We start from the raw sequence: 24,251 nt of genomic DNA, 5'->3' as shown, positions 1-24,251 counted from the left end.
CCATTCGGAGCTAATTGATGAGGAGCTATCCGAATGTAGCTCAGTAGCTCCCGAACTACCCTTGGGAGGGCCAACCTAAACCCTACTCGGAACATCTCCAAGTAGACACAAATTTCATTGCTGTCAGCATCCACTACTGCTCCAACACTATCGGTGTCGAAGCGCAGCCGAACCGAATCAGGGATGAGCCAGTTTGCATGGATCTCAGGCTCATCACGTTCTGACACCTTTGATACCCAATTAACCGGGTGTGATTCACCAAGTACCCTGGGAACGTCCTCAACCCTGTGACTCATCAGGTATCAATGGTAAGGGAATATAAGAAGAGGAATGGAAGTAAGGCCTTGTTGAAAAATTATGTGGGCAACGCTTAAGCGAAGGTGATTGATCGAGGGTTCGATTAAAGGAAGAAGGAAATCAAGGTAATGGAGTATGGGGCAGTTTGGATGGACGAAAGGTTCTGCCGAAGGAACAGACTCAACCGAAGCTCTGAAATATACCACTCTCGAAAAGTAATACTCGGCTGAGAGGTTGGAACGAAGGAGTGCCAGATTTGAAAGAAAATAGAGATTGATGAGAACTCAGAAAGAACAAACAATGGCTTCTGCGAGTTAACAATGGAGATTAAACGAAGAAGAAGAAGGCTTTTAGAAGGCTTTCAGAAAGCAAAACCGAATCGGCGCATTGAATACCCGAGGGTCTAGGGTTCGGCGAAGAGGCACCTTTTCATCCCTTTCTCCACGCAGAAACTGACGCGTGGCCACTACAAAGCTTAAACCATAGAGAGTTCGACGCGTGGTTCTCAAAAGGCGAGGGTATATCCTTAAAACGTTCTAAATACCATTTTTTGAAAATTCGAAATTTCAAAAATTTCAGAATGTAAGAGCCAAATCCAAAATTATTTTATCAAAAGCAGAACCGAGCCTATAATCAGCTGACCCATTAAAAAATGATGAAAATTTCCATAATCTGTCATATTAGGAAATTTGGGGGTAACTGTTGGGTCATGGATCAGCTGAGATTGGGCTCGGTAAAACAAGTTCTCGGCCCATCCCTAGAACTCGGTCATTTTTACTGTTCATCAAGTTTACACTCGGTTATTTTAGGCCCACTAAAGCCCCGGTATATAACGCTCGATTAGAAGGCTCGGTAAGCCGAGTCTTCCATGAATACTAAATCTCGAGAATCACTCTCGGAATATTAGATATATCAACATAAGTGTCCTATTTACTATTTCCCAATATATTGTTGACACGTAGACCCTCGGTAAAGTTCACAGTGTTAAATGAACATGTGCAACCCGATGCCTATAAAAGGGAGGTCCCCTCTCATTATTTCGGTAACTTTTTTTTACCTTCTAAAACTGAATATCTTGCATATCCTTTATCTGACCTATAATCTTCAAAGTTATTTTCTTCTTAAACACTGTAACTAACTTAAGCATCGGAACTTTCTCTGGCCGGACAACGCCGGCAGCTTTGATCATTTTTCTTTGTTTTCATACTTAGTTAAGTTCCTCGGTTGATCCCTCTATTACACGGGGTCCATTCTACGTCATCATTCGGAAAACTGCTCAAACATTTTATATTGAAATCCCCTCTCCTTCAGCTCTCCAAGTTCCAACAATTCAAGCAAACCATGTCTCAATCAATCTCGTCTTCTTCCTCTTCTATCCATCTGGAGGAGCTCCAGGCGTCCTCACCCGAAGCGTAATATAGAGTTTATGTACGGTTTGAATACTGAAGAAATGTGTTTAATCTAAACTAGGAGATAATATTAAAGTAGGAGTAGGAGTAGGAGATAATACTATCTCAGAAACTATGAGATAAATGTTTGGATTGAAATCCCTAGAATTAGTAGGAGATAATACTATCTCAGAAACTATGAGATAAATGTTTAAATTGAAATCCCTAGAATTCCCTTTAAATTTCAGATTCTCAACCATACCGTGCCACCTAAAATCTTGGCTCCAAATTTCTCAAATCTAGAAAACCCATCTGAAATTCTTCGAGAATCTCAAACCCTATAACTAATTCCTTCAAGGGCCTGAAATTGCAGACTCCGACATGAGCGATTCGAAGCCTTTTCAGGAACAGGATGCGTCTGTGGTTTTGAATTCGGAAAACGAAGGGACCCTAGAATTTTCCGGTGCTGAAACGATGAGGGTGGATGATGGGTCGGTTTCAATGGTGAAGAAGTTTTTCGAGCGTCATTTTCCGAGGGTGCTGGGCGACTATGGTGGTTTAGTCGGTCTGTGTGAAAAGACCGGTCTCGGCCCTCCGCCGTGCTTTATGCGCCTCCCGGCGGAGCTTCAACGTAAAATTTTGGAATCTCTTCACGGTGTGGACCTCGCAAAGGTGGGATGCGTGTGTTCCGAATTGAGGGATTTGTCTTCAGATAATGAGTTGTGGAAACAAAAATTTATCGAGGAGTTTGGAGGAGGAGCAGCAGCAGCATCAGAAATTGTTGAATGGAAGGCTAAGTTTGCTTCGTTTTGGAAGAATTCGATGTGGAATAATTCGTTTTGGAAGGCTTTGGAATTGTTTCAAGGGGATGATGATTTTAACGCCATGTTGATTGGAATGATTTTAATAGATGGACTGATTTGAACCGCCGCGGCAGAACTGCTGGTGGTTTTGACTTTTATAGGAAAGAGCTCAGGTTTCGTGGCTTTCATTACTGTGGGTCGTGTTGACTTTTGAAAAATTTGAAGTTGAGTTTCTTAACTGCAGTTTTGTTCTAATTTACTGGTATATTACTATATTTGGTGTGCGGTGATTTTTTTTTTTTTTTGTCATAATTTTCTTCTTTTTACTGCTATCAAATTGATTATTGATCTTGTTGCTTATGAAATTAGAGTTGGTAATTTGGTTTGTGGTTATTTTTTCTTCATAATTTTCTTGTTTTTTACTGCAATCAAATTGATTATTGAGCTTGTTTCTTATGAAATTAGGGGTGGTAATGAGTGCAGTTGCTTAATAAAGCATATGCTTTATAAATAAAAAGAAAAAGTAAATTCATGAAACGCGGACAAAAAAATGACCACAAATCAGGACAAAACAATTAAGAAATTTATCAAATAAAATTCACTTACTCTAGTAATCGGATTTGTGTTGATGCTTCTCTATTCTACCGTCTTCGACTCGAACTCTAACGGTGTCCCTACTCGAACTCTAACGGTGTCCCTACCGCATGTTGTTTCCAAGTGGGGCTATATAGGTTCGCCTTAATTTATGTGTTGCTCACAAATTGTTCGACGAAATTCCCCACGGAGACACTGGGTTGGCATATATACAATGATCCTTTAGTACAGAAACAGTGGAAATTTCGAAATTGTGGGGGAGATTCTGAAAACCATGAAGAGATATGGGGTTGAAACGTGTTTCTTTTTGTGCCAAATATGATGCGGCAGTTGAAGCCCTGTTTCGGGTTTGACACATTTTTGGGCCAATTCACCAGCCATTCATGGAAAATGAAGAGAAAAGAAAAACTAAACCATAATAAGTACCAAAAAGTAAAAGTAGTAGCATCACAATCCGAGTAGAATTAACACAAACAACAGGGTCTCGTTCCACAGATACACAACATCAGAAGGGCAAATAGATAAGAGATAAACCACCCGCAGCAACATCAATCTTCTTAGTACTCATCCCCTTCATCATCCTCACCCTCAGCAGACTCTGCACCAACCTCTTCATAATCCTTCTCCAGGGCAGCCAGGTCCTCACGAGCCTCGGAGAATTCTCCCTCCTCCATACCCTCACCCACATACCAATGCACGAAGGCACGCTTGGCATACATGAGGTCGAACTTGTGATCGATGCGGGAGAACACCTCTGCCACACTGGTGGAGTTGGAGATCATGCAAACAGCCCTCTGCACCTTGGCAAGGTCACCTCCTGGAACAACAGTGGGAGGCTGGTAGTTGATACCGCACTTGAATCCAGTGGGGCACCAGTCAACAAACTGAATGGTGCGCTTAGTCTTGATAGTAGCAACAGCAGCATTGACATCCTTAGGCACAACATCACCACGGTACATCAGGCAGCATGCCATGTACTTGCCATGGCGAGGATCACACTTGGCCATCATGGATGATGGCTCAAATGCACTGTTGGTGATTTCAGCTACTGAGAGTTGTTCGTGATATGCCTTCTCAGCAGAGATGACTGGTGCATAAGAAGAAAGCATGAAGTGGATTCTGGGGTAGGGGACCAAGTTTGTCTGAAATTCAGTCACATCCACGTTCAAGGCACCATCAAATCTCAGAGAGGCAGTCAAAGATGAAATCACCTGAATTCCAAACAACAAGGCATATTAGGAGAAACAATCGGAGGCCAAAAAAGAAATTGACAAATCTCAAACGCATGACGCTACAGATTCTAACGAGATCCCTGCAAATATTTACCTGAGAGACAAGGCGGTTGAGGTTGGTGTAGGTGGGTCGCTCAATGTCAAGGGAGCGCCTACAAATGTCATAAATGGCCTCATTGTCCAAAAGTACAGCCACATCAGTGTGTTCCAGGAGCGAATGGGTAGACAGGACACTGTTGTAAGGCTCAACAACAGAGGTGGAAACCTGTGGAGAAGGGTAGACAGTGAAACCCAGCTTTGATTTCTTTCCGTAGTCGACGGACAAACGCTCCAAGAGAAGGGAGCCAAGCCCAGAACCAGTGCCTCCACCAACGGCATTGAATACAAGGAATCCTTGGAGGCCAGTGCAGTTGTCAGCAAGCTTTCTGATACGGTCCAAACACAGATCAACAATCTCCTTTCCAACTGAACAAGGAAAAAGAAACCAGATTATGTAATGAAAATAGCACAAAATATGGAAGAAAAAAAAAGAGAGAAAGTGTGAAATGCTTACTGGTATAATGACCACGGGCAAAGTTGTTGGCAGCATCTTCCTTGCCACTGATGAGCTGTTCAGGGTGGAAGAGCTGGCGGTAAGTTCCGGTCCTCACTTCATCAATGACAGTGGGCTCAAGGTCAACAAAGACAGCACGAGGGACGTGCTTCCCAGCACCAGTTTCGCTGAAAAAGGTGTTGAAGGCATCGTCACCTCCGCCAACAGTCTTATCACTTGGCATTTGGCCATCAGGCTGCACAAATCATTCGGCATTTAGTGACTCATGGATCAAAGGACTAGTAAAACATTCACCCTACAACATTTTTTCATGGATCTAATGAAAACTATACCACAACCTTTCATACACTATCCCACCACTCAATTACATAAAACAATCAAAAAGGTCCTCTCATTTCCATTACACAAAGAATTCCAGAAGCTTGGAAATGAAACCAATTGCAACCAATTTTTTTAAGAAACAAAAGCTAGATATGATGACAAAAACACGCAGATCTAACGAATTGAAAACATGTTCAATAAAAGAACCACTCGAAATCAAAACATTTTCTGATAAAAACACAGATCGTATGGAAAATCAGATTAACACTACAGTATCCAAAAGAAAGTGAAAAAAAAAAAAGAAAAAAAGAAAAAAAACAAGGATCTGAAGGAAAAATACAGATCCGATGAAATCGAGGAAAAAAGCATCGGAATAGCAAATTGAGATAGAATAGAAAAGGATCTGACGGAGAAACAACAAAAAAGAAGTATGAAATTCGAAACAATCGGCACTAAAACGAAGTTCGTAACTTCCAGATCCAACTAAAAATCAAAGAAAAAGCAACAGAAAATCACAGATCCTACCAAACAAAGAACCACAAAGATACAGTTTTATACAAACACAGAGGCTCAGGAAAAAGAGAATACCTGGATGCCGTGCTCAAGGCAGTAAAGTTCCCAGCAGGCATTGCCGACCTGAATACCAGCCTGACCAATGTGAATTGAGATGCACTCTCTCATTTTCGCAGGAAAGTGAAGGAAAATCTAAAAGGTAAGTGTAGAAACAAAGAAAGGAATCACAGGCTTTCACTGTAAAACGAAGGCGTTTATCAAGACGCCCTCTTTGTGAAAACCCTCAGTGATGGATCTGAAAGAGCCCTCTTGGGTCTCTATATATAGTGGGGAAGATAGAGCCAGAGATAATTGAACTGGGGGTGTTGGTTAAGCCAGTGCGAATGAGTTGGCTCCATGTGATTGGTCGTTGGTGTGACCAACTTGCTAAACCATGGTTTGTCATTTTTTTTTTTTAAAAAAAAAAATTATTTAAATATTGCCGCCCGACGGCCAACGAGGAGTTACCGTTCTGTTTGGGTACATGGCTAAGGTTTTTCCTCAACCCCGCTTTAGGTTTTCCACACACCCATCTTACACTGTTGGTGTTTGGCTGTGAAGTGTGTTTTACGTGAAAATGATTATGCCAGGTTATCATCAATTTTGCCAATGCAAGCAACCACGACATTCCACACCACTGCAACCGAAAAACAAAACCGTAGCGTCGATTTGGTGGTGACCCATCTTTATACAAGGGTCCCATTTCGACAGTGTGGTTGCTTAAAGGGTATTGATGGATTGAGACTGTCCGAACAGGTATCCAAATAGTTTGAGTTTGAGGCTTACTTGCTCAGACAAAGAAACCCCATCGGAACCTTCACTCAATAGGCGGCTCAAATTAACTAAGAAGGATCTCGATCCTATACTCCGGGTATCGAAGTATGTGTAGGTAATGGGTAAAGATAAACAGCACGTGGCGTGCATGGCACGCCCGTGCTGTTTATCTTAAAAAAAAAAAAAAATTTTGCACGGGCGTGCCACGCACGCCGCGTGCTGTGAATCAGTTATCGTAGGTAATTGTGCTCCATCTGAAAATTTGGGCAGATAGAAAAGCTATCATAATTTAAACATTTAGTGAATTTTGATTGATGAAGTTTTAGTGAAATTTTGATTGATTAAGTTTAACAATGAAATTAATGGATGCCTCATGTAAACTTATTAGAACATAATTATTAAAGGAAAAGAAGACTACATACAAGTCTAAAGTCTATTACACTTTCGTCCATTTCAACTGTTACCAAAGTCTATTCCACTTTACATTCTAACAGTTACAGAAAATAAATAATCTCAATTAATGTGATTTTATTTAATTGTTATTTAATACACACGTAAGAATATCTCTATTTAAATGAATGAAGAAATCATGAAGTATGAGAAACAATGATAATCAGAGTTTATTTGAGTTATATTTTGATATTAGAGCTATAGGCTAGCACCATTCGATCCTGTGGTTTTTCTCCTCATTGATAGCACCGCCCATGTGGGCTAAAACCCACCGGCGAAGTGCCTTGGTGAAGCTCTCCAACAACATTGCGTTTTTCTTTTTCCTCAGTTTTGTGGTGTTGTGCTCAAACCCGTCGACCCCACATTTTAGCCATTGGTTTATCTTCATTACTTTAACAAAACTGAACCCCTCCATAATAGAAACTGAAGCACAAACAATAAAGGAAAACTTGGAAGCCAATTATTTTTTGGTTTAATTGGGGTTGCTGCTCTTGTCAGCTAAGAGTGGATGGAATTACTAAAGAACATCTGGTCAACATGAAGACCAAGTAGCTAAATAAGTTTGAGAAACTAAACAGATCCTAAACTTCTTTTGTACATACCCAATCACAGAGATCAAGCTTTATGAGATAATGTATTTCTGATGTGTGATGATACAGGGGTTGCCAAGCACCCATACCTATACTTTTAGCTTTTCCCTGCTCTTATTCATCTCCTCCATCAATATCATACAAGATCATGAGAATAAATTCTTCTGGACCTTCATCCACAATGCCATCATTGTATCATCAAAAGCACAAAGGTGATTTCCAAAGACAGAAGCATTCTGGTGCCATCTCAACATCCTTGATTTTGACAGCTCCTCTTATTAAGGCTGTCTTTATTGTTGTGTGGTGTGACATTTTTGAACATTTCCGAATTCTGGCGAGGACAAATCAAGTCGAAGGTTGTGTACCCGTCCATGCACGGTGATCATCATCAAATGCATTCAGCTTTTGCTGGCGGCCTTCTTGTAAGTAAGTTATCCCAGTCCATATCCCACGAATAAGTAAGATGCTTACAAACACTACACTTCCAAGAGTGCAAATAACCTGGATTTCACACAAGCGGTGACAATGAATAACAAATTATATTTAAAAAAAAAAAAAAAAACTAGGAACTAAATCAATCTCAAACAACAAAAAGTACCACAGGTTATTTTAAGGAATACCAAAGACAGGAAATGCAGCATTCACCCACAAACCAAGCATTAGATAGCATGTTTCTTATCTTATTAACGGTATAGATAGCTGCAGTTCATGCCACATCAGGAATATGACAATATTTGCATAACTTAAATGCAGCACAATGTTAGAAATCATAGGCGGTCACTGACCTTTCCACAAAAGCCATATACTTGCATTAGCCCCACTGCCACTTCCGTTATCATGTGGAATGCAGTACATCTTCCAATAAATCACAAGAACAAATTCATTATTCTTTAATCTTATCCTATGGTTGACTATTACTCATTTACTCTCTTAGTTAATGTGATACTACTCTGCATCACCGAGAAAATAAAAGACAATCTTCTGCTCCCCCCCCCCCCCCGGGAACTTATTACTCTTTAGCTGTTTGATATCTATTAATAAATTGACGAAAATTACAGGAGTGCGTTGAGTCTGCTGATAAATAGCCACATTCTTGTTGATAAAGCAGAAAACCATGCTGTCCACTAAAATTACCCACAGCATAAGCAAAGATGAGCATATACAATTAAACAGATGCTTACTTCCTACATTGGACTTGAGAGCCCAGATATTCATGGATGGATAATCAAATTTAGATGATTAGACATGACAAAAATGTACCAGGAACAATATATCAATAAAATAAAATAAAAACAAATACCCCTCATAGCCAAGACTCTCCCAACTTTATAGAATAGGCCAAATAATCAGGAAGAAGGGGGGGACTTAACTTAGTGGTTGGGGGCCTCTTTGGCAACCCTAAATTTTTGTATTAGCTTTCTACTCTATTACTCTTTGTATATATGTATTTATTTATTTACGTAGATTAGGAGCCCAACACAAAAATTTCTGGTTCCGCCCTGGAAGAAGCTGATCCTGACCATTTAAACTTTCACTTTATCTGTCAATTCACCCAATAGAACTAATGCATTAGTGTTTGCAAAGCTTGTGCTACTTTGTCCTGAAGCCAACACTAGCTTGAAACCAAGTATAGAACCATTGGCTAATGTAGACTATATAAGCACTTGTAAATGAGCACAAATCACAAGCACCAAATACCAATTACATGATTTCCACTTCTGAACAAAAAACGAAGCAATATATTACATATACATACATACATACATACATACATACATATATATCATTACCTCAAGAAATGCCTTCAAAACCCACAGAAATGCCAGAATTAAGACTCCATTGACAGAAAACCCGACCTGCGCAAACAAAAAAGCACATCTCTAATTTAGATTTCTTTTTTGTTTGTCCTTTAGAGAAGAATCGAAGCTAAGGGGCAAAGCAAGTGAGTTTGACCAGTTTGGTAGAAATAGAAATGGGCAGAACTGATCGTACGGCCCTGCGGGCTCGCCTCGAGATCTTCTTGAACACGTTCTGCACAAACCGAACCAGCAGATCAAAACTCCTATCTTCGTCGTCGTCCTCGTCTCCGTCTTCATCTTCGTCGTCGTCGAACTCGGACCCGATCGAACGGCCCCAATTGCGAGAATCATCTCCAAGACCTTCACTGCCCTAAAACCCAAAAATTTAGATAATTAGTTAGAAATTAAGTAAGAGAAAGAAAGTAATGGATTTTCAGAGAGGGAGGGGAAAGGAAAGGAACCGGTGGGAAATTGGAGTTCCGTCTAGAAGCGTGAAGGCGAGGGAGGGTTTGGAAGGTGCGGAATTGTTGGAGGGAGGATTTGAGAGAGGAATTGGTCGGAAGGTATCGTCGATTGTATCGAGGGAAAGCGGAGAGCGAGGGGGCTGAGAGAGTCACCGAGAATGACATGACGGTGACGGACCTGTGCACTCACTGTCTGGATCAATGAGAGGTTGGTGGCTTCCCGTGACAGCGAAGAATGGGCATGTCGTTTAGTTCTGAGTGTCCCCGATACGACATAACCTTTCTCCAACATGTCACGCCCATTTCAGCCGACCGTTTCCGACCAAAGATGATTATATTTTGAACGGAGTTCATTTTATTAAGGGGTAATTTACCGAATAACTTCAAACTTCTATTTGATTTGATAAATTTTTTAATTTTTCAATTTAATCTCTTAAATTTTTAATTGTAATTAATTTAGACCCCTTCGTCAAATTTTAGACATTAAATAACGTTTATACCCTTAACGTTTTTATAAAATTCTAATTTTACCCTTAATTTTAAAATATTTTTTTATTAAAAAAACGAAAATAAAGATATTTTGGTCTTTTTTGGTATTTCTAATGACTAAATTTGACCGAAGGGTTCAAATTAAGAGCAATTGGAAGTTCATGTGACAAAATTAAAATATTTTGAAGTTTAAGAGGTTTGTCAAATCGAGTGTAAGTTCAGCAGTATTCAGTGAAGTTACCATTTTTATTAATAAGTGGGATAAAACTCTATTTTACAGTTTTTAATACAATGTTAAATTCTAATAAAAGAAGTGAAATCCTCAAAATACCTCTATTCAAATTCAAGGTATTTTTATAATTTTATAAAAATTTTGGGGGTATTTTAGAAATTTTACTAATCAACCGTTTGAGTTAACTCTAAATTTTAACGAGAAGGTTGACATTGTAAACTTCTGAAAGATGGTAACCTTAAGTTGACTATTTTTAACGTTTAAGAATATGATTACAAAAGTAATAAAAGATTAAGGATGATAAGTGAAATTATATGAGTGACATGTCGTTATACTACAAAGAGTTTATTACAAATCAATGTAATCATCGGACCGATTTTTCATTTTTTAATTTTTTGGCTTTTTGTTAATACTATGAGACTTTGTCCTCTGGTATTTCTTTAATTCTTTTTTTTTTTTTTTCTCTTTTATTTTATGTTCTTAAAACAATATCAAACAATCCTAAATACAAAAAGCTACTTAGAGGATACAAAAGACGCCCTAAAATATAAAAACACATTAACAAAACGAGAATAATTTTAGGTTAACATTTTAAACTTCTGAAATATGGTAACCCTAAGTTAACTATTTTTAACATTTAAGAGTATGATTACAAAAGTGATGAAAGATTAAGGATGATAATGAAATTATATGAGTGACATGTCGTTATACTACAAAGAGTTTATTACAAATCAATGTAATCACCGGACCGATTTTACATTTTTTTATTTTTTGGCTTTTTGTTAATACTATGAGACTTTGTCCTTTGGTATTTCTTTAATTCTTTTATTTATTTTTTCTCTTTTATTTTATGTTCTTAAAACAATATCAAACAATCCTAAATACAAAAAGCTACTTATAGCATACAAAAGACGCCTTAAAATATACAAACACAGTAACAAAACGAGAATAATTTTTATAAGGTCTTGGCACAAACTAAGTTTTTTATGCCCTCCAATAACAATAAGCCACATCAGCTTAAAGCAGCAAGAAAATTTAAAATAGAAGTAGTGGATCACACATTAAATAAACCAAAAGAAAAATAGAAAATCATAGCTGTTTCTTCGCCCCACAACTCGCCGCTGCCCCTTCAAAGAGACTCAACACCCAGCAAAAGATTCTGCTACGAGTTCTCGCGAGGTCTTTTGGTATGGAAAGGAAGTGCTATCATTCACTTTGCTCTATAATCTTCAAATAAAAACTCTGCTCCATAATCCTAAGCAACAGTGGCCCTCTCATGACAAATTTAGAGATCTGGGCATTGGTAAATCCATAATTCTTGAAAAGATCAACAACCAAGTCTACTCTCTCAAAGGTTTCAAAATGTGGCTTTTTATGCAAAAATAGCCATTTCCAGAGACAACACGTAATTTTACAAGGCATGACACCGTAAAGTTGCGTTTTCATTCATCTACAAGGTGGAGGTGGGGTGGGGGTGTTAATGGTAGTGGTGATTTCTCAAGTAGTTTTTTTTTTTTTTTTTTTTTTTTTTGTGAAATTGTTTGAAGAGAGGTGAGATATAATAAAAGGTTAATGAAGGGTTTTTTTTTTTTTTATTTTTTTTTTTATTTTTTTTTTATAGTAGATTTGATATAATCGTGTGTTTTGGTAACATTTTATTTTGTTGTTCCAAGCTGACTTGTCAATCTCTCAGTGGAGGACACAAAAGACTTATTTGTGCCAAGACCTTATAGAAGTTATTCTCTAACAAAACTTGCTTATAAATGGCCGTCAATATGGAGACATGGGTTTTGAATATGTGTGAGAACGAAATTGAAAGATGGAGGATTTGAAAAAAATGTCTATCAAAATTTCTATAGGGGCTCATATTAGAGTAGAGATCACTTGTGTTACCAAAGGGGCTTTTCGGAGAGAATTCGGTCAGAATTGTTGTATACCCTTTTAAATGAAAGATGAGTCGAGAAATTTTGCTATAATCAAAAGTCATTTTACTGTAAAAATGTCATACTTTTAAAACTCATAACTCTTAAACAACACGTTTTTGAATAAAATCAGTTTAAGAATAAGCCAATTCAAAACTATTAAACCTTTTGTTCTAACCAAAAGTCATTTTCACTTGCATATAAATTTAAGTGTTTAAGCTTTAATTATCATTTTGAATTAAGCCTCAAAAGAAGAAAGTTTCTAAAGTGCAAGAAGAATGATGGTTACAAAAGGTGTTAGAAAACTTACATTGGTGATGGTGGAATTGTTTTTCCTTATTCTCCTTGATGCAACAGCAGGGTATGAATTGCTGAGCTTCATGGACGCCTTTACGGGCTATAATCAGATTTTCATGCATCCATCTGATCAAGAGAAGACAGCTTTCATTACCGACCGAGACTTGTATTGCTACAAGGTCATGCCATTCGGTCTAAAAAATGCCCGTGCAACATACCAAAGGCTAGTAAACCGAATGTTTCTGGAACAGATTGGGAAGAATATGGAGGTTTATGTTGATGACATGCTGGTCAAAAGCAAGCTGCAGATGGACCATGTTACCGACTTGCAGGAGGTGTTCAAAACATTGGAGCGTTTTAAGATGGAGTTGAACCCTACAAAGTGCGCATTCGGAGTTTCATCTGAGAAATTCCTCGGTTATATGGTGTCTAGCCGAGGGATCGAGGCTAATCCAGAAAAGATCCAGGCGGTATTAGATATGCAATCTCTGAAGAATGTGAAGCAGGTACAGCAGTTGACAGGAAGGATCGCAACCTTGAATAGGTTCATTTCTCGGTCGACAGATAAGTGCCTTCTATTTTTTAAGATTTTACGCAAGGCTTTCGAATGGTCTGAAGAGTGCGAACAGGCGTTCGAACAACTTAAAAGGTATCTGGTTAGTCCACCTCTCCTCAGCCGAGCTGTTCCTGGTGAAACATTGTACCTATACTTGGCAGTATCACCAACTGCTGTCAGTGCGGCCTTGATCCGGGAGGAAGAAGGAGTTCAAAAGCCAGTTTACTTCATTAGCCGAGCACTGCATGGTGCTGAGGAAAGATATGTACAGATGGAGAAATTTGCTTTCGCCTTAGTAATTGCCTCCAGGAAGCTCCGACCGTACTTCCAAGCTCATACAATCAATGTTCTAACCGAGTATCCGTTGAAAAAAGTGCTTCGGAAACTAGATTTGTTTGGTCGGCTGGTCAACTGGGCAATCGAAATTAGTGAATTTGACATTCACTATGGCCCACGTAGTGCTGTTAAAGGCCAAGCCTTAGCAGACTTTGTGGTAGAATTCACCAACATTCAGGACCAAGAGGATTGGCCGAAAGAGAGCACATGGGTAATTTATGTGGATGGTTCGTCTACCAAAAGAAACGGTGGAGCCGGGGTCGTAATAATTACGCCAGATGGAAGAGAGTTGAAGAGCTCATTAAGGTTGGAATTCAAAACTACCAACAACGAAGCCGAGTATGAAGCTGTAATAGCTGGGCTCGGTTTGGCTCAAGAGCTGGAAGCAGAATTGGTGGAAGTTCGGAGTGATTCACAAGTTATAGTTGGCCATATCCGCGGCGAGTTTGAGGCTAAAAGCACAAATATGAAACTCTACCTGTCCAAAATTCAGGGTATGCTAAAATTTTTTAAGAAGTTTTGCATTGTTAAAATCCAAAGGGAAGAGAATGAGAAGGCCGACCATTTGGCCCGTTTAGGCTCTTCGACCGAGTCTGAGGTAGGAGAATCCGAACAGGTAATACAAGTTCAGCAACAGCCTTCTATCACCGAGAAGGTTTTTATTCTAACCATCGAGGTTGCGCCCGCTTGGGCTGAAGAAATTGTTGGTTTCCTTGAAAGAGGAATTTTGCCGGGGGAGAGGAAAAAGGCTGTACGGTTGAAACAAAAGGCTGCTCGGTTCACACTAGTCAATGGAGCTCTTTTCAAGCGAGGCTTCATGTTACCACTACTTAAATGTGTCTCAAAGGAAGAGGGTAATTATGTTCTTCGAGAGATTCATGAAGGAGTCTGTGGCAGTCACTCAGGACCCCGCATCTTGGCTCACAAAGCAGTAAGAGCAGGATTCTTCTGGCCAAGCATGAACCAGGACTCCATAAATATTGTCAAAACTTATGATAGCTGTCAGCGTTTTGCCAATGCTATCAAATAACCTCCAGAAGAATTGAGTTCGGTTTCATCACCATGGCCATTTTTCACAATGGGGGGTAGATATAGTGGGGCCATTACCTACAGGAAAAGGAGGAGTTCGGTTCGTGGTGGTCGTTGTAGACTATTTCACTAAATGGGCAGAAGCCGAAGCTTTGGTGAATATTACCGCTAAGAACATCGAGAAATTTCTTTGGAGAAGCGTCATTTGTCGATATGGGATTCCTCACGCATTTGTCACTGACAATGGTAAGCAGTTTGACTGTGAGTCCTTTCGGAGTTGGTGTGCCGGACTCCATGTTCGACAATATTTCTCATCTCCGGGACACCCTCACGCAAACGGACAGGTAGAAGCAATGAACAAAACCATATTCAAGATTCTAAAGAAGAAGCTTGGCCAGCATAAGGGTGAATGGTCAGAAAATCTGCCCGAAGTTCTATGGGCATACCGCACAACCAGAAATACTCCAACCGAGGAGACGCCTTTCGCTTTAGCCTACCGAACCGAGGCTGTCATTCCTGCCGAGGTCGGATCAGGAAGTTTTCGAGTAGACACATTCAACCCTAATTTCAACGACGAAGGTCTAAAGTTACATTTAGACTTGCTGCAAGAAAAACAAGATCAGGCCCAGGTTACAATGGCAGCATATCAACAAAGGGTATCTCGGTATTTCAACCGACGAGTGAAGCATCGAAGTTTCAAAGTCGGAGATTTGGTTTTGAAAAAAGTCACCATGGCAACCAAAGATGCAACCGAGGGAAAGCTCGCACCAAATTAGGAAGGACCATATCAGGTGATCAAATGCGGCAAAGCAGGAGCTTACCACCTTGCAAACTCCGAAGGAAAACAACTCCAACGACCATGGAATGCCGAACATCTTAAGAAGTATTTTGTGTAAAATTATAATTCTCAGGGCATTACTTTTGTTATATTCTTTTATAGTCAATCTAGATATATCAATGAAGGGTCCTCTGAGATTATAATCAAGCCAAAAAAACTTAAGTATGTGGCAGACCATGCATTTGATGAAAAACTGCCCAGAATTATCGAGCATCACTCGATTTATTCTTACCAAGGCATTTTTCATTAAATCAAACGCAAATCTTTTGTTGAAAAAGATTGAAGCTCGGTGGAACATAGCTGGAGAAATCATCGAGTATCGCTCGGTTTAAATTTCGCTAAAGCGCTTTCTCGAGGAAGAAGAATGTCTTAAGTATGCCGATCTCAAAACTAACAAACTTGCGATTCCACGCTTCGAAAGATATAGCTGCACTAAGCGCTCTTTCGAGGATCATCCTTTGGAAAGTATTTATAACACTTTCCAACCCTTTGGCGAGATATAGCCTGAGAATTTCCCGAGCGTAACTCGGCGATACGTCGCTAAGGCGCTTTCCCATGGAAGAGTTCGGAAATATAGCTGAACAAAGCGCTTTCTGAACTTGACCTTTATTCAAAGGTTCCTTAACGGAGAAATATAGCCAGAGAAGTTCCTGAACGTATTTTGGTAAACTTCACTAAGGCGCTTTCCCGATGATGAAGTGCATATGTCCTTACAAATACAAAATCCGCCGAGCATTAAGACTTCATACCGAGCATACACCTACCGAACATGCCAAGCATTTTCTTTAAGCAAACGTACGCTTATCATGGTTTAACATAACTTACTCTCAAACAGCGCATCCTCGGTTAAATACACGGCGTATTGTGATATTAATTCAAGTTTTACATTCGGTTCAAATTCTTTTACGCCTCGTTAAGATTCCCATCGGTATAAATTACATTTATAAACTATGGGAATCAGGGGGGTATACGTAGTATGTTTGCAAATACTAATGTGCAAGTTTGAATATAAACTGAATAGAACAAACCAAGCATGAGATTTTCTCATTATAATTGTGAAAAATTTCTTTTATTTACAAAGTTTGTATAAATTAGATACAAGAAGAGAGATGTTCTCTCGGTATTTACAGTTAGGAGACTCAAGGAGAGGCGCAATCCCATTCATCGTCAGATGCAGCCACCGACTTCTCCGAGTCGTCCTGAGCATCGGCACGCTCGGCCACAGTAGAAGACTCTCCAACTTGACGCCGAGCAAACGGGTCAAAACCAAAAATTGAGATGCCTCTGCAGTCAGGCATTTGCTATTTGCCAAGTATGGAGATTTTTGAAATGTCTTCTTTGGTGGGAGGAACATCTTCAGGCTTTATTGTATTAAGGTCGACACCTTCGGGAGGATTTCTCGACCATCTTCGGAAAGTTTCAAAACTTGAGATGAAGCCCGTGCCCCAGCCGTAATCTCGAGCCCAAGAAGCAAAGGAGAGCTGCTTGTAGAAATCCCGAGCTTTGTTCTTGTATTTGAACACTTGATCCTTCGCTCGCAGGAATTTCCCTTTAAAGCCCTCAGCCCTCTTGGTAGCAGCCTTAGCCTTCTTCTTGTCTGACCTTCGTTTTTTCTCCAAGGCCAGAAGCTACCCCTCGATGGCCACCACTCTCTCTTCAGCCTCCTCGACCCTGGAGCTTTGGAAGGCCGTTTCTTTCTGAGCTGCTTCCAACTCTTCAGAAAGTCATTTGGCTCGACCCTCGGCAGCACGGCGTTCAAACACGGCTTCAGCATGCTTCTTTTTGTAAGAATTGACCTTATCCCCCAAGGCCACAATATCAAGAAGTAGCTACCTGATTTGGGATCTCTCAGCAATCCCTTGGACCTCTTGCTTCCGAATCCTGGAGAGGTTCTGGGAACACTGAGCCTCCAGGTCGGCCACTCTTCGCTCGGCCTCTTCGAGCTTCCTTTGGGTGCCCTCAGGCTCCAAAGCCGAGAGTTCGTCAAGGCTTTTCTTAAGCAGGGCTGTTCCCTCCTCAAGGGTCGAGAAATCAGCTTTTAGGCTGGCGTGCATTGTTCGTTCCGCAGCAAGCTCGGATTCCAGTTGACTTGATCGAACAACACCTTCCACGCCTTGAGCTTTCAACCGAATTATGTTAGCTTCGGCCTCTTCAAGCCTTTTCTTCATCTCCTCGGTTTCCCGAGCTTGGTTCTCAGCAAATTTTCTATAATGAAGAAAATAGTTCATGCTATTCATCGAACCCTACAAATGGAAAGAAATTTATTAGAACAAAAATACTACCATCGGAAATCAAGTATACGGGAATATGGTTACCTCAAGCTGATGGTATAGCATGTGCTCCATCACCTCCTTCGGAAGCTGGGTGTCGACTTCCAACGGGCTATTTCCCGGAATTGCACCAGCCAGGAGAATGAAAGGGTTGGCCAGCCATTTCTCACCTAGCCCAGTGATAGGCTCCCCGAACGACCAGAGAAGTGATTCAGGTGTACGCCCGGCCGAGGATTCAGCTGCCCTCAAAGACTTGGCTAGGTTCTCCATAAAAGTATTTTTTGGAGACTCGAGGGGACTCTCCGTAGCCATGCTCGACAGTGCATCATTCACGGGTTGAGATGATTCCCCGGGTTGTGGTGATACTCCGCCAGCTAGGAGTTTGAAACCCATTTCTTCTTCAGCAACTCCATCCATAGTTGCTGTAAAATCTGCATCCAATTGCCTTTCATCTTCAGGCACTTCAAAAGCTCCTTCAACAAAAGCTTGCTCGGTGTACATGGGCTCAACAAAAACCGGAATTTTATCAGCAGCCTCCATGACCGAGTGACCAGGTGCTGCTGGCTCTTCAACTCCAGCCCCACTAATTGTAGCTTCCCCAACCAAAGGCTCGGTTTTGTCAAAATCGGTGTGTGGAAGTAAGGGTTCCCTTTCTGTTTGCTCTGGTTGGATAACAGCCAGGGGTGTCGCAGCAGTTGTCCTGTTATCCAGGAAGGCAAAAATTTCACCAGCTTCTGTCGGTTCTTGTTCCTCGGAGTCAGAAGAGCTTATGTGTACAGTCTCAGTAGGGGTCGGGATATGGAGAGTAACAGAGTGAAGAGTGGCTTTTAAAGCTTCACGTATCAGAGCTTCAACCCCCGCAGGTGTGAAGGAGGACGATGGGGAAGTCTTCTCGGTAGAAAAGACATCCTGAGTCGACTTATCCTGTCTACTTAGGAACTCCCTGACTCCACTAAGAACGTTGGAGTATGCCCTGATGTGGAGAGCAGTCACTTCAGGCTCAAGGGCGCTCAGATCTGTGACGGCCCCACTTCTCACTTCTTCAGCCATAACCGCCGAATGTCCTATCATTTCTCCCACTGCAGGTTCAGCCATAAGTTGGGCTGTCTTCGAACTATCCTCGGCAGCCCTGATTCTCTTACTTCTTCCTGCAGTGGTCTTTATCTTCTTACTCTTCTTTGAAGAGGGAATTTTGGGACCCTCAGGATTCTCGGCGGTTGATAGTGAGACCCTTGCACTGGCTGATGGCTTCACCGAGTGTTCCTTCAAAGGAACATCTTCAGCTTTTCTCTTGTTTTTTCTCTTAGAGGGCTCGGCAACCCCCACGGTCGGTTGCCCTGGAACTTCAGCGGCTGGAAATCTCGGTGCAATAGCTTCCACAAGCGTTGCAGGCGCCGGGTTCCATATGTACCGAGTTTTGTTTGCCTCGGACATGATAAGGTCATAGTCCATCTCCAGAGGACGACTCTCGGCGTGATCCAGAACGTCTTTCACGCGCTTGTGCTCCTTACGGGTTAGGAGAGGTTCTTGTTGACCTAGAAGACAGATATCAACATCAGTTTTACTATAAAGAAAGAGTAAAAGAACAAAACGAAATTCGGTTTACCTCGGTTTGATGGGGAGATAGTTTCCCGAGGGATGCTTGGATCCCTGATTACCTCTGAAGGTGAGAATTCCCATTCACCTTGAACAAAGAAGAACTCTTTCTTCCACCCATGATTGCTTGCATAAGTACGCCTGAAGGTGAACAGCTTCTTTTTCTTCCTAAGCTAAAAAGTATACATAAACTTGGTTCTAGAGCACTTGGTCAGTCTGTAAACCGAGAGGAATTCGGGCACTGTAAGTGGGTGGCCTTCCCCGAGTATTAGAGGCCAGGCGATCATTGAGGCGAAGAACACCCTCCAAGCGTTGGGAGCCAGTTGATGTGGAGCTATCCGAACGTAGCTCAGCAACTCCCGAACTACCCTCGGGAAAGGCAGCCTTAGGCCAATATAGAACATGTCCATATAAACGTAGGCCTCTTGGCTGTCGACGTCCACTACTGTCCCAACCTTGTCATCGTCAAACCTCAACTGAACTGAGTCAGGAATGCGACAAATTTCGCGGACCTGTGGTTCATCCTTTGTTGACAGATTGGACCTCCAAGTAATTGGATGAAATTCGCCCAGTTCCTTAGGAACATCTTGAGCCTTGGGACCCATCAGGTATTTATATCAAGGGAGTGTTAAAGGGAATGAAGAAAGAAAACAGAACCAAAGGTTCGAAGAAACCAAGTTAAAAAGTAAAAAAAAGAAGATTGACGAAGCTCAGAGAGTAACAATGGTGTCTGTAAAATGAAAGTGAAGTATGAGCGAAGGGAAAGGAAGGTTATATAGAGACCTGCGAAAGAAGACCGAACGACGCATTGAATACCCTAGGGGCTAGGGTTCGACGAAGCGACAACATCTGCATTCCTTTCTCGGTACAGAAGTAGACGCGTGGCTGCTACAGCAGGCGTACCACCAGAAGTCTGGCACGTGGTCCTCAAAAGGCGGGAAACGACTCCATTACGTTTCTCGCTCGGTACAAAAGCTGACACGTGGCCATGACAGGAAACGTAAAACCACCCAGGAGCTTACACGTGGTTCTCGAAAGGCGCAGGTGAAATATCTCAAACGCTTCGGTTTATTTTTGAAAATTCAAAATTTGAAATTTGAAATTTAAGAGCCAACTCGCATCGTTTTACCGAACGACAAAAACCGAGCTCGTAGAAACTGACCTATGTTCGGTTTCCTACATATAATTTCCTTATTCTGTTAAAAAGAAAAGGAAATTGGGGGGTAACTGTTGGGTCAAATTTCGGCTTACTTGGGCCCAATTCTGATCTATCAGCCCATCCCTCATACTCGATCATTTTTACTATTTAAAACAAACTCATGTTCGGTAAAACAGCCTTAGTTGATTGAGTTATTGATATTCGGCCATCAAGCTCGGTCAACCGAGCCTAAAACAGATACCGAGCATTACCCTCAGAAATATTAGAATGTGAAAAATAAATATCTTGTGTTAGTATACTATCAACACGTGGGCACTCGGTGAGTCCACAGTGTTAGATGAACAGGAATAATTCGATGCCTATAAAAGGGGGGTCCCCTCTCATAATTTTGGTAACTTCTTTTCACCCTCTGAAACAATATACTTTGCTTATCTTTTCTCTGATCCAATAATCTTCAAGTTTATTTCTTCCTTAAACACTGTGACTAACTTAGGCATCGGAGCTTTCACCGGCCGGACAACGCCGGCAGCTTTGATCCCCTTTTCTCATCTCTTGTTTTCAGATCAACGTTCGGTTATCGAAATCAACGCTCGGTTATCAGAGCATTGTACTAACCCCTAATCCACGTCATCATTCGGAAAACTGTTTCAACAGTATTAATGTAGAGATTTGACCAAGTATTTATGTATTTAATGAAGTTTTAAATTTGATGTTATTTTTATAATGCATTTATTATCACATTAATTTAGTTAATTGTTGTGGTAAACCTATAATGTTTTGCATCTCTAATAGAATAAGTTGACGAACATAGTTACATAGCCTTAATTGTTTGGGAGCGTTACACATAGTCAGTGGTGTTTGACGTGTAGAAGCTTGAATGAGGTTTTTTAAGAAAAAAAATGCAAAGATTCAGACGTAAGTCTTTTTGCAAATTCTGTTAAATCCATACCAATTCCTAAATCTTTGAAATTTTTAATTTTATTTTTTTATAATAAAAAATTGGTATTTTGAAAATTTTGATAAGATTTAATGAAAATCTTAACGGAGGGAGAACATTGTAAAGAATTGAAAGTTCGATACCTTAAATTGAAAATTTTTAAACAGCAGGAGGACGGAGGGAGGGAGGAGGGAGGAGGAGAGTAGGGAAGGATAATGTCAAAATGCGTGAAAGTTCAAGGGGCTTTATGAAGTTTCCCTAATATTTTTTCTTTACTTTTTTTATTTTATGATTACTTTATTCTTTATTTTTAAGTATTCAAATTGTTCAATAGTTATATTTTTAAAATGGTGACTTTTCTAATGATGATATTTGGGAAAAATATAAAAAAGCTCATCAAACTAACAGTCATTTGCAATATAGCTCTACAATATTGAAAAAGTACTAAAGTACCCAATCAAAATCTTTTTTTATATTCCCATAATACCCATATTCTTTTAAAAACTAAATAAAAAATAAACTAAACTATTTTTTAAACAACAAAAAAAAAAAGGAAAAAAAAAAAAAAACCAAGGGGCGAATAAATACAAAATATATATTTTTGGAATAAATAAAAAATTAGTCACTATAGTTGGCTAAAATTACAAATCGCTCGTTCGGTATAAAAAATATGGATAAATGCAAAATCAAACCTAGTGGTTGGCTCAACTTGCAGCCACCTCATTCCTCTTTCCTTTTTTATTTTTAATTTTATTTAAAAATATTAATTTTTTTTTAGCTTTTTAGTTTTTTATTTTATTAATTTATTAATTTTAGTTTTTAAAAGAATAAGGGTATTATAGGAATATAAAAAATAGATATGGCCGTTTTGACACATTTTAGTAGTTTGATGGGCTATTTTAGCACATTTTGAACATCATGGAACTCTTTCCAAAACAGTTGTTAGTTTAGAGAACTTTTTTATATTTTTCCCATCATATTTTTCAACAGTCATATATTTCTACAATATAAATAGAACCATTTTCTCTATAATTTTCATTATTTGCTCTCTCTATGGATTATATTCTTAAACTTGATGGCCTTCTATGTGGCTCTTCCTTTAATGATCAATGACTTTAAAATAATTCTAACTTTTTCTGTGGAAAAAGAACGATTGGATAGCAAAAGAGGATCAAGATCTCGTCGTAGTTCTGATCGATGCAACAATGTTATTTGGCGTAATTCTTTGCAAGGCCAACAAAACCTTTTGCATGCCTATTTTGTTGAACAACCAGTATATCTTTCTAATGTATTTCGGAGGAGGTTCTGTGTACATCGTGAACTTTTTCTTTGTATTCACTCTGCAATAAAAAGCTTATAAAGCATTTTTTGTCCAAGAAAGAATTAATGTTACCGAAAGGCTCGGGCATTCTCCCTACAGAATATAACTGCAACAATTAGGATGTTTGTTTATGGAGTAATTAACTGGAATGGAGTTTTAAACTACATGTTAAAGCGATAATTTCAATTTTTTTTTTTTTTTTTCTACCTGTACTTGAGGTCACCAAACTAGGAAGACGTTGCTAGATTACTAACAATTGGCATAGATTTCTAAGGGGAGAGCATCAATTTGCATGCACTCGAAGTTGAAGAATTGTTCAAATGCTTAGAGAGGTTTGCACGTTGGTCATATCTATGAATCAATATTTATTTTGGAAGTTGTGGCCTACAATATTTGAATATGACATGCATTTTTTGAGTTACCAAGGCCTTACAATGACATCAATGACTGTTTTTCTGTATCTACCAATCTTGTTTAAGGGTGTCCTCATCCGATCTTCTATATTTATAAAGTGAGAAGCTTTTGCCATATCCAAATGAATTTACTTGGAAAGAAAGTGCAAAAGTTTGAACACCTTCCTTGGTGAGGTTTATTAAAGTATTAATTAAATGAGTAGATTCACATTTTTTAAAGTCTAAACTTTTGAGACAATTAGTGCTTTAACATGGCTTGAATTGTACTCAAGGGATAGCTCAATCGGCTGGAGACCATGCCTCATGAAGCAGACATCACTCGTTTAAATCCTCATTCTTCATTTTCTTTTCCTTGTGCGGACATGTCAAAAAAAAAAAAAAAAAAAAAAAAACATAACTATGAATTAAATTGAAAATAGCTCATATTAATCCCAAATCATGATGCATTTTGCATGTAAAACATTTATTTGTTTGTTCAAATAATTTGAACAAAATCACATGTTACATTACAAATAGATCTTTTACCATTTTTAGGGTTTATTCAGGATTGCAATTTCAAAAATTGCGATTTAAAAATGAGAATTTAAAATGTGTGATTTCAAAAAATGATTTTTAAAATGTAGTTGAGTGTTTGATAAATTCGCAGTCTAGTCTTTAAAATTGTATGTTTCTTAAAAACATTCCCTAGCTTAGTGCGATTAAAAAAAAGCAGATTCTTTTTTTTCTTTTTTTTTTTTTTTCTTTTTTTTTTTTTTTCGTTTTTCAAATCGTAATTTTTAAAAAATATACTCCCAAACCATACATTTTCTATATTTTAGGTTTAAAATCACACTTTTTATTTGTTAACCACTCTTACCCTATTATGCAACGTTTTTACAAAGTTTGGCGGTTAAAAAGATAATGATGCATGAAAAAAGATGCGGAACTTCCAAATCCTAGAGTAAAAATGCAGAAACCAACCTTGAATTTCATGCAAATTTGAACAGAAAAGAACTATAGACTTCTAATGTTTGAATTACGAAAAGATTTGGCAGCTAAA

General features: G+C 39.4%; 4 protein-coding genes across 4 annotated transcripts; 2 read left to right on the top strand and 2 right to left on the bottom strand.

Moving 5' to 3' along the window:
• The first annotated feature begins 2,066 nt into the window (after positions 1–2,066).
• Positions 2,067–2,609, top strand: LOC132177878 (F-box protein SKIP22-like). The gene has a single exon (XM_059590356.1). It carries the CDS (start codon positions 2,067–2,069, stop codon positions 2,607–2,609), a length of 543 nt encoding a protein of 180 aa, XP_059446339.1.
• An 864-nt stretch (positions 2,610–3,473) lies between these two features.
• On the bottom strand, positions 3,474–6,022 carry LOC132177735 (tubulin alpha chain). The gene is made up of 4 exons (XM_059590177.1): positions 5,777–6,022; positions 4,868–5,102; positions 4,409–4,779; positions 3,474–4,293 (listed from the first exon to the last, which is right to left on the bottom strand). Exons 1-4 carry the CDS (start codon positions 5,867–5,869, stop codon positions 3,640–3,642), a joined length of 1,353 nt encoding a protein of 450 aa, XP_059446160.1. The 5' UTR covers positions 5,870–6,022; the 3' UTR covers positions 3,474–3,639.
• A 1,380-nt stretch (positions 6,023–7,402) lies between these two features.
• LOC132178736 (protein SHORT HYPOCOTYL IN WHITE LIGHT 1) lies at positions 7,403–10,129 on the bottom strand. The gene is made up of 4 exons (XM_059591254.1): positions 9,815–10,129; positions 9,508–9,723; positions 9,345–9,410; positions 7,403–8,055 (listed from the first exon to the last, which is right to left on the bottom strand). The coding sequence occupies exons 1-4, from the start codon at positions 9,980–9,982 to the stop codon at positions 7,900–7,902; spliced, it is 606 nt and encodes a 201-aa protein (XP_059447237.1). The 5' UTR covers positions 9,983–10,129; the 3' UTR covers positions 7,403–7,899.
• Positions 10,130–12,741: 2,612 nt separating this feature from the next.
• On the top strand, positions 12,742–15,454 carry LOC132177877 (uncharacterized). Its single transcript, XM_059590355.1, has 2 exons — positions 12,742–14,650; positions 14,739–15,454. The coding sequence occupies exons 1-2, from the start codon at positions 12,742–12,744 to the stop codon at positions 15,452–15,454; spliced, it is 2,625 nt and encodes an 874-aa protein (XP_059446338.1).
• Positions 15,455–24,251: the final 8,797 nt, after the last annotated feature.

Source organism: Corylus avellana, chromosome ca4, assembly GCF_901000735.1.
Source record: "Corylus avellana chromosome ca4, CavTom2PMs-1.0".
Taxonomy (NCBI): domain Eukaryota; kingdom Viridiplantae; phylum Streptophyta; class Magnoliopsida; order Fagales; family Betulaceae; genus Corylus; species Corylus avellana.
This window is presented reverse-complemented; position numbering and strand designations above follow the sequence as displayed.

Coding starts and splice junctions, on each gene's coding strand:
- LOC132177878 (XM_059590356.1), top strand. CDS start 2,067: ATGAGCGATTCGAAGCCTTTTCAGGAACAGGATGCGTCTGTGGTTTTG.
- LOC132177735 (XM_059590177.1), bottom strand. CDS start 5,869: ATGAGAGAGTGCATCTCAATTCACATTGGTCAGGCTGGTATTCAGGTC. Junction 5,103..5,776: donor GCCTTGAGCACGGCATCCAG/GTATTCTCTTTT, acceptor TGATTTGTGCAG/CCTGATGGCCAAATGCCAAG. Junction 4,780..4,867: donor TGCCCGTGGTCATTATACCA/GTAAGCATTTCA, acceptor TTCCTTGTTCAG/TTGGAAAGGAGATTGTTGAT.
- LOC132178736 (XM_059591254.1), bottom strand. CDS start 9,982: ATGTCATTCTCGGTGACTCTCTCAGCCCCCTCGCTCTCCGCTTTCCCT. Junction 9,724..9,814: donor GGAACTCCAATTTCCCACCG/GTTCCTTTCCTT, acceptor TTTGGGTTTTAG/GGCAGTGAAGGTCTTGGAGA. Junction 9,411..9,507: donor TTTCTATTTCTACCAAACTG/GTCAAACTCACT, acceptor TTGTTTGCGCAG/GTCGGGTTTTCTGTCAATGG.
- LOC132177877 (XM_059590355.1), top strand. CDS start 12,742: ATGGTTACAAAAGGTGTTAGAAAACTTACATTGGTGATGGTGGAATTG. Junction 14,651..14,738: donor TGTCAAAACTTATGATAGCT/GTCAGCGTTTTG, acceptor AATGGGGGGTAG/ATATAGTGGGGCCATTACCT.